The following is an 8,516-nucleotide window of genomic DNA, read 5'->3' on the forward strand; positions in this document are numbered from 1 at the left end:
ACATGCTTCTTTTGTTCATTATCTTCTCCACTTTTTTCTCGGTCATTGTATTGACTTGAGCGTCAGAGAATCTGCACTGAGAACCCTTCTCTTTGATGTGTAGAGAAAAATAAATTCTTTTTCTTGAGTTCGAGATCTTCTCTCAATTAATAATAATACAGTTACTTGTATAGCATATCATCTCTCTTACTTTTCGACACAATTAATATGGATGGACTGTTAATAGATTATAAGTATCATGGTGAATGATTGTGTTAATTTATTTGAGCATTGTTGACTTTTCTTTCTAGTATTTTTTCCCATTGAAACAAAAATTAGATTGTCATTCATTTCGGTAAAAAACTATGCAATGCTTGCAAAAATTCTTGGTCGTGCTATCACAGCTGCCTAATCGTGGGGTGACGGCTTCAAGTAAATCGCCTGGCCGTACGACCATGGTTGCCTTGCGCCCTGGTCGCCCGGCTACAGAGCAGTTGCCTTGCGGCTTGGTATTGTGACCGTCGTTATCTGACCGCCTGGTTGTGCAGATGTGGTTGCTTTGTGGACTGTTCCCACGCCCGCGACTAATTACATGAAATTTTATTTTAAAAAAAATAATAAAAAAAGAGAATATTTTAAAAACAGAAGTGTACTTTTGATAAATATGAAACTAAAATGAGTCTTTTGAAAATTTTCAAAATTCAAGGGCAGCTCATTGGAAAAATACCCAAAAAAAATCCAAAGAAATTTATCTATTTATATTTTTCAAATCTAGAACTTGAAAGTGCTATAACGGTTTTCAGAAATCTGCGTCTTCAACCGTGACGGCATTTATTTAAGCCATGCACGAACTGCATGATATTCGACGCTGCTCACTGTGATTCGTGTCCCGCGCCTGTCTCACGCGCCCTCTAAAGGAAGGAAGGAAGTTTAGGAGATTTGCGTTGGGTTCGATTGATGGAGAACCTCGGCCGGAAGGCGCCGCCGCTGCGGCCGTGGAAGAAGGGACCGGCGCGGGGGAAGGGCGGCCCTCAGAACGCCTCCTGCGACTACCGTGGCGTCCGGCAGCGGACGTGGGGCAAGTGGGTGGCGGAGATACGCGAGCCCAAGAAGCGCACTCGCCTCTGGCTCGGGTCTTTCGCCACCGCCGAAGAGGCCGCGCTGGCCTACGACGAGGCCGCCCGCCGGCTTTACGGTCCCAACGCTTACGCCAACCTACCGCATCTCCGAGCCGCTTCTGCTTCCTCCCACCTACTCAAGCCCGCAGGTGCCTCGTCGTCGTCGCTTTTTCACGGCCTGTCGCCATTTAAGTGGCTGCCCACCTCGAAGGGCGCCGTGAGCTCCTCCACCGGCGCCGCCGTCCTCAACCTCAATGCCCAGCACAACGTCCACGTCATTCACCAGCGCCTCCAAGAGCTCAAGAATCATTCCAAAAACAAAACGAAGGCACCTCCCTCTTCCTCCGTTTCCCGGCCGCCGTTGATGCCGATAGAGACACAGCTGGAGAGATTGCTGGGGGGACGTCACGGAGACATCGATCGAGTGTTTCCACTTGAGAATTCGTCGGATTCAGCGCCGGCGAGAGTACTGGAGAAACCGCAGATTGATCTGAAGGAGTTCCTGCAGCGGATCGGGGTGCCGCCGGAGAAGGGTACTAGCAGTGCTGGAACAATATCAACGGAGAGCGGCGACTTCAACTGGGACACGCTGATGGAGATGCGGGCTTTGGAGGGCCACTCGGTGGACGAGGCGGAGGACGGCGGGCCGCAGCAGCTGGATGAGTACGGCCACGACGACTTGGGATTGCCCATCTCCATTTGGAACCTTTGACGAAGCTGGCGGAATGCTGCCACGTATTCTACAGTTGACACAGTTCGTTGAATGATTTGACCTCGAGTTGACCTTAATTATAAGATATCTATATATAATAAAATATCATAATTAGTACGGATAATAATTCTTATAATTAATTAAATCTAATGCGTAAGAGTTCGTTAGCGAATTAAATAATGCATAAAGAAAATCTAGTTTGTCATGATTCTTTTGATATAAATTTTAAATTTTTCGAAGAATTTTTTGGAAAACAAAATAGAGGCAACCATCCAGGCTGAGCTTAACTGGGCCGAGCCAAGCACGGACCGGGTCACGGCTCACGGTCAGGTTGCGAATATCCTAGTCAATTTTCCACTACGCGACAAAATCAAGCGCAACAAAACCAAGCAACTCACTCACAAATGGACACGTTAGCAGTGGTCCCCAACAGACGACCATTATTGGAAATTTACCCAGGGCGGGGCGCAAGCTGGAAAATTTTCAAATTAATCATCATAATTAAAAGACTTACTGATTTGGTCGGCCTTCCGCTCTATTATGTTTCAATTCCTATTTTTCATGGCATCCGAATTATATTTAAAAATAAAATATAAAAATTATTTCTATAGTTTAGGAATTAAACTAATGTAACTTCAACATCTCTCTACTTATGAAAGTAAATCTCTCTCCTCCTTTTCTTTTTATATGTCAATTTATACCATTTAAATTTATTTTTTAAAATTTAACTATTAAAAGATTTAACATTAAATCTATAATTTTAAATTCTATTTTTGCATGTGATTGCAAATTTAGAAAAAATTAAATAATATACGTTGATCAATAAATTTCAATCAAAATCTAATTTTTAAAATATTAAAGAATCCAAATGTGCCCTCCTTCTGAACTCCTTTATTATTTTCAATTTTTTCTATTCATAATTTGGCTAAGAACACTTGGGCTTAGAACCAAGTTAGGACTAGTGTAGGGTCTAACTTGGTTCTAGTCTGTTCTTAGATCAAGCCTAACATGGTACCGGTTTTCGAGAGACCAGACTCAAATATATTAGTTGAAAGTTAGCATAATACTATAACATCTCCAAGAAACTTGAAATAAGTAATGGAAGACACATTTAGATTCCTCATGACCTCAAATCCACAGGATCTAAAAATGAGTGCAATCAAAATTCTCTGGGTCGGTTAATGGGCTTTGATCAAAATCTAATAATTAACCTAGGCTATTTGAATTTTTACAAGCTTGCACTCATTCGTAGGGGGTGTCAAAAATTGACCACACTTGCCAACTCGATCTAAGTCGATCTGAAAAATATCAAATTCGGGTTAAGAGTTTTCACTGGTTATGTTAAGATTAGGTAGGGTTCAGATTACTCTAAATTGACTTGAATTTAGGATTTTGTGAGTTTTTTTAAGATTAAATTGAATTTTATTTTTAAAATTAAAATAGTTTTATGTATATTAATATCAAGGTTAATATGATGATGATGAAATGATAAAAAAATAAAAAAAATTATAAAAGATAATAAAAAAATATTTTAAATCGAATTAGTTAAATTATCTGAGTTCGAATTGAATTGAGTTTTGAGATTGGGTTCATATTCGAATATTCTAATTGATTTATTTTATAAAATCCTTACTTCATTCCGATCTGAAACTATTCGATATATTCGACCCTCCTACCCATCCGATACGGCAGACTTGAGCAGAGAAAAATAAATATTAGTTTTGATCAGGAACATCGTCGATTTTATAAGGGAGATTAGGCCCAACTTGATCTCTAAAAATAGGATCCGTTGGTCCCACAGTCGACATTATCGCGCGCCTCCCTTCGTTGACTTTGACAGTCCCCGCCGTCTTAGACGCGACACGTGCCCATGGCGCCGGGGTCCTTTTCGTTGTGCTCCCCTTCGACGGGCTGCCACCGCGACCCGCGACAGGAACCTAAAGCTCCTGACGGTTGAGGAGGCGTCACGTGGACCGACAGCCGCAACTCTCTTGTCGTTGTCCCCGCCACGCATCGGTCGGGACCCCGACGGCGACGCCGCTCCCGACACGTGCCGTAAGTCTACGGGAGTGGTTGGACCGTAACTGTCCCTCGGTTAACTTAACTCACACTTCGTTGTTCCTAAATTACCAAAACACCCTTTGACGCCGTCGTCTCTTCAATATTTCAATATTATTTTATCCTTTTTATTCCAAAGTCGTCGTGTAATGACAAATTTATCCTTATCCTCATATCCCTATCATCCAAAATCGGAATCGGACGATCCAAAATAGCCCACGCGTCCCTGGATAAGCTTCGACGATAAAACGCACGATCGGTCCTTGCATCGTGGATTTGGATATTTCTGGAATAATACGGAGAGATATAAAAAAAAAAGGATAAAAATCATCTTTTTCTCCGTATTCTTGCTTCTGTTTTCTCGCCGTTGCTTTCGATCGTTTCGCGCGATAGCAATCGGTTGCAGGAGTTGCGTTATCAGGAGATTAGGGTTTTTTTCTGCTCTTATTGGAAGTAGGCAAAACAAGTGGCGGATTTGGGGTCTTCTTCTGCCTGATTGGTCCGTTCGACGACTCCAAGGAATCGGCGCAATTCGATTGGAGTGGACAGAGAAACCCGATTTCGGCAGTTAAGGTGAGCACTCTTGATATATGCATGATCGATTTCTTTGTGGTTTTGCTTTGACTTTGAAGTGGATCGTGGTGTTTGCTAGTTGAGCCGTGGTTTTTTATTTTTTTGTTTTGTTTTTGTTTTTTTTACTGTAAGATGGATTTGTGAAGTTTTTTATCGATGCCGGAGACTTATGCTGTTCATTGCGAATTTGGGATGAGTTTTTTGGGGAATATGTCTCGTAGTTCTCTTGTTCTTGGCTTAATTCTCTTGTTCACTTCTGAGAATCTTGCAGTTGCTCACTGTCAAAAGATGTGTTGCCGCTTTTTTATGGAATTTTGTGTAGGATGCACGGACATGTCCTTAATTATCGCAATAGGCTCCACCGAGATTTCTGGTTTCCTGTTGCTGGAAACAAATTCGTAGTCTGCTACACCTTGGTTTCTAGTCTTCACCTTTTACTGTGCTCATACGTCACCTGTTGGTAGCGTTTCGTTCTAGTTTGAACATCTTGAGTTTTGTTACTTGTTCCTTTCTTTCGTGTGGTCATAATGCTTATATTAGATTAAAAAATGGCTTTATTTGTAAGAATAGTTTCTTTGAAGGTTCAGACGGATAATGGAATCGCATCCTGGTGTTCCAAGTACAGTAGGTTCGAGCATGGAACAGGATCTGTTGGCTGCCGTTAGTCTTCGACCAGGTAATTTTCTCAAGCTCACTCATTGTTGCTTTGCCATTTTGCCAATTCCTTGCTTGAAGAAAACAATACAGGGATCTGAATACCGTTTCAGTACGTTTTCTTGTAGAATTTAACAAATTAATGCTTGGATGAATTTGCCCAAAAAAAAAATACTTGGGTAGATACGGCTGTGATTTCCTTATAGAATTTGGGAAGGTGGCTGAGAGAAGTAGTATGACCACATCAGGTGGTAAGATTATGAAATTAAGTTCATAATTCCATTTGATTTTTTTATTCCTATTCGAGCAATCATATATTTGAATTGTATAACATGTTGGATTTTATACTTCTGTCGTCATTGTGCTTGAGTTTGAGTCCAATATTTCAAAACTTGACAATCTTAATGTGTCTTCATCTGCATCATGTTTAAATTATACCATAGCTTATATTCTTGTATGATACAGTGTCTGAAAATACTAACTGAATAACCCAAGGTGTCTTGATAGTAATATTCAATTTCTCGCTTAATCACCAGATGAGAACTTAGGAGGGGGAAACCAGAATCTTCAGGGTGCTCCATCAATGGCGGGCGAGTATCTTGCACCACAGACACAACTCGAATTTGGTCATTCAACTGTGGGTTCCTTATAACGTTCTAACTGTTCCTTGGCTTAATTTTAATTCTCTGTTGAATCCTTGAATGCTAACATTTTTTGTCACTTAATGTACTCATAAAACAGGCCTATGCTATGTACCCATTTACGGATCCTTATTTCGCTGGCCTAGTTGTTCCTTATGGAACTCAAACAATGGTATGTACCTTTGCAATTGGAGGATGCTCATTTACACTTAATTCTTTTTTGTATTAGTAGTTTTTGGATTTAGTTGAATCATAGTTGATTAGTTGTATAAAATGCAAAGCCTTTCTGATTGATTGCGTATAAAATGGATATTGGGTTGAGGAATTCCATAGAAAATGCACACGCAGTAAAAATTCTTTCAGATCCCATTGCAAGCAAAATGAATCTGAATGTAAATATGATGATTTTGGTAATTTAGAAACATGAATCTTGTTTCAATGAGTCGACATCAATTTGCTCCATCTATAACAGTATGTTATTAAATATAATGCTATATAGATTTAACATTTCAAAATTATTTTGAAGGAAGTAAAAAAAAAAAAAAAACATACTTATAATTTTGTATCTAGACCTTATGCTTTACAGTTTGAAAATTCACCAAGGATTCAGACAACATTGGCCAACTATTGAATGGGAACAATTTTTGTTTTTGGTAGTTTTAACACTCAATATTTTTGTTTTCGGTAGTTATAGCACTGCTCCAAGGGACATATATAGCTCAAATTTAATCGCCTGAGGGTATTTTCTTTCTACAGATTCATCCTCAGATCGCCGGCATGTCTCACTCTCGCATGCCTTTACCGCTAGAAATGGCAGAGGAACCAATTTATGTCAATGCCAAACAGTATCACGGAATTCTCAGGCGAAGACAGACTCGTGCAAAGGCTGAACTTGAGAAAAAAGCTGTAAAAGCTAGAAAGGTATGTCGGCGCTCAAGTCAGTCTGTCAATGATAAGCCATTCATGGTAGGAAACAAGCAATTATATACTCTTCGCATCTATGATTTGTAGGATGGTTTCTTTTATTTGTCCTCATTATTCTTATTTCACGCCCTTTATATTTGATTGTTTCTCGGTAGAAATCTTGAACTATATTATGCACTCATCGATGGAAAGAAACTCATCTTTGTTTCAGCCAATATAAATATATCAGCTGCCTTCTAGTGACATTTGTCTTCTATATATGTTCATAAAACAGAACATTTGCTCTTTTGTGAAGGAGTGGTGCATGAGCACCTTTGTTATTGTTTCAAATACGGAGTTGCCTTCACATGCCAACCGAGAGTGTAACCTAATGCATGCTTGTGTTTCACTTGATCCTTTATTCTAATCTCATATCCCATTTCTCATGTGCAATATTTGCCTTATGTAACCAAAAGAAGAATCTCAATTGTGTTCTAAATGTGCCTCCTTTTATATTCTTTTGAGAACCTTTTTGCTATATATTGACACCTGAAGAGAATGTTCTTGTTCTTCCTCTTCTAGATTCAACCATATAAAATCATAACAAAATAAGTTGTTCTTTCCTTTGTCGATATTTTTCCACCTGCAGCCTTATCTGCATGAGTCCCGCCACCAACATGCAATGAGAAGAGCTAGGGGTTGTGGAGGTCGTTTCCTAAATACCAAGCATGCCGACGACAATGCCAAAGGCGATGCCCAGGAAGGTCTGAGTTATGGAGTTTCGACTGATTGCCCAGGTAAATTCAGGTGAAAAAGCATGGATGTCAAGCAGTCTGATTTGAAATTTTCATCCTTTCATTTTAAACCAGGTGAAAGAGTAGAGGAAGATATGTAATCGAAAACCCAACATCTTAGACATCTCAGCAGAGGAGATCTATCGATCGACACAGTGAGGATCCAGTGTAAATGATACTATTGGTATTTCCCTGTGAAGTTTCTGAACTTAAGTTCATAGATCGTTTAGTCGACTATTCGATCAGGCAAGAGGACCACTTGCATAAGCATAGAGGTCGCCTAGCGAGCTATGATGTTCAAGGCAATTCATTCTTGGCTTGACATTTCTGATTCCTTTGGAGACGATTTCCTTTTTATCCTTGGCAAACTGCAGTGTAATAAAAAGGGTTTGGATGGGATTAACTTTGAAGTCGATGTGAAAATTCCATCTGTTAGTAGGGTTTAATGTACTATTGTCGCAGATGTTTAGGAATGATGTTCCTAATTGATCTATGTTTTCATCAATATTTTAAGTTGCCGTTTGGGATTAACTTTGAAGTCGATGTGAAAATTACATCTGTTAGTAGGGTTTAATGTACTATTGTCGGAGAGGTTTAAGAATGATATTCCTAATTGATCTATGTTTTCATCAATATTTTAAGTTGCCGTTTGTGTCCCCTGGGATGTCATCAATTTATAATGGGATAAGGAATTAATTTTCGATGGATGTATGTTATTAGAAAAAAAAATTTTCTCATCCCTTAGTTAATTTGGCGGTCGATTTTACGTCTCTTCGTATAATTTGGGAAAGGGTCATAAGAGGCACTTGAGATGAGTATTGATCCGGTAGTAAGAGCAGGGGGTCCCGTCCTGTGAAGTCAACGCCACGTGGAAGTCACAGTGGCAGTCGTCTATCCGGAGAGGGCAGGGTCCGACCGGACGTTCGGCCGGCCGACGGAATCGAACGCCCGGAGGGGGATGGGTCCGATCGGCTTGCCGACCGGACGATACACGGCTGATGGTTAAAGGCGCCCTGTCGAAATCAGGGTTCCGGCGCTCAGTGGAAAAGGTCGTGGGCCGAGCGGACCTCACGCTCAGCCAAAG

The 8,516-nt window shown here is 40.3% G+C and overlaps 2 protein-coding genes across 8 annotated transcripts; both read left to right on the forward strand.

The window, feature by feature from the left end:
* The first annotated feature begins 926 nt into the window (after window positions 1-926).
* Window positions 927-1,809, forward strand: LOC122048539 (dehydration-responsive element-binding protein 2E-like). Its single transcript, XM_042610094.1, has one exon. It carries the CDS (start codon window positions 937-939, stop codon window positions 1,807-1,809), a length of 873 nt encoding a protein of 290 aa, XP_042466028.1. The 5' UTR covers window positions 927-936.
* Window positions 1,810-4,143: 2,334 nt separating this feature from the next.
* Window positions 4,144-7,963, forward strand: LOC122046682 (nuclear transcription factor Y subunit A-7-like). Of its 7 annotated transcripts, none has more exons than XM_042607483.1 (8): window positions 4,144-4,440; window positions 4,763-4,900; window positions 5,022-5,116; window positions 5,631-5,731; window positions 5,836-5,907; window positions 6,492-6,701; window positions 7,288-7,435; window positions 7,508-7,963. In XM_042607483.1, exons 2-8 carry the CDS (start codon window positions 4,764-4,766, stop codon window positions 7,531-7,533), a joined length of 789 nt encoding a protein of 262 aa, XP_042463417.1. In that variant the 5' UTR covers window positions 4,144-4,440; window position 4,763; the 3' UTR covers window positions 7,534-7,963. The 7 variants fall into 7 exon arrangements, with proteins under 7 accessions (XP_042463417.1, XP_042463418.1, XP_042463419.1 ...); XM_042607484.1 differs by having other exon boundaries at window positions 6,492-6,656; XM_042607485.1 differs by lacking the exon at window positions 4,763-4,900 and having other exon boundaries at window positions 5,011-5,116.
* Window positions 7,964-8,516: the final 553 nt, after the last annotated feature.

The sequence above is a fragment of the Zingiber officinale genome, chromosome 2B (assembly GCF_018446385.1).
Source record: "Zingiber officinale cultivar Zhangliang chromosome 2B, Zo_v1.1, whole genome shotgun sequence".
Classification (NCBI taxonomy): Eukaryota; Viridiplantae; Streptophyta; class Magnoliopsida; order Zingiberales; family Zingiberaceae; genus Zingiber; species Zingiber officinale.

Bases quoted from the DNA above. Each gene is read 5' to 3' on its own strand.
- LOC122048539 (XM_042610094.1), top strand. From the start codon at position 937: ATGGAGAACCTCGGCCGGAAGGCGCCGCCGCTGCGGCCGTGGAAGAAG.
- LOC122046682 (XM_042607483.1), top strand. From the start codon at position 4,764: ATGCACGGACATGTCCTTAATTATCGCAATAGGCTCCACCGAGATTTC. The intron at 5,117-5,630 runs GTAATTTTCTCA...CTTAATCACCAG, and splicing joins TGCCGTTAGTCTTCGACCAG to ATGAGAACTTAGGAGGGGGA. The intron at 5,908-6,491 runs GTATGTACCTTT...TTCTTTCTACAG, and splicing joins CTTATGGAACTCAAACAATG to ATTCATCCTCAGATCGCCGG.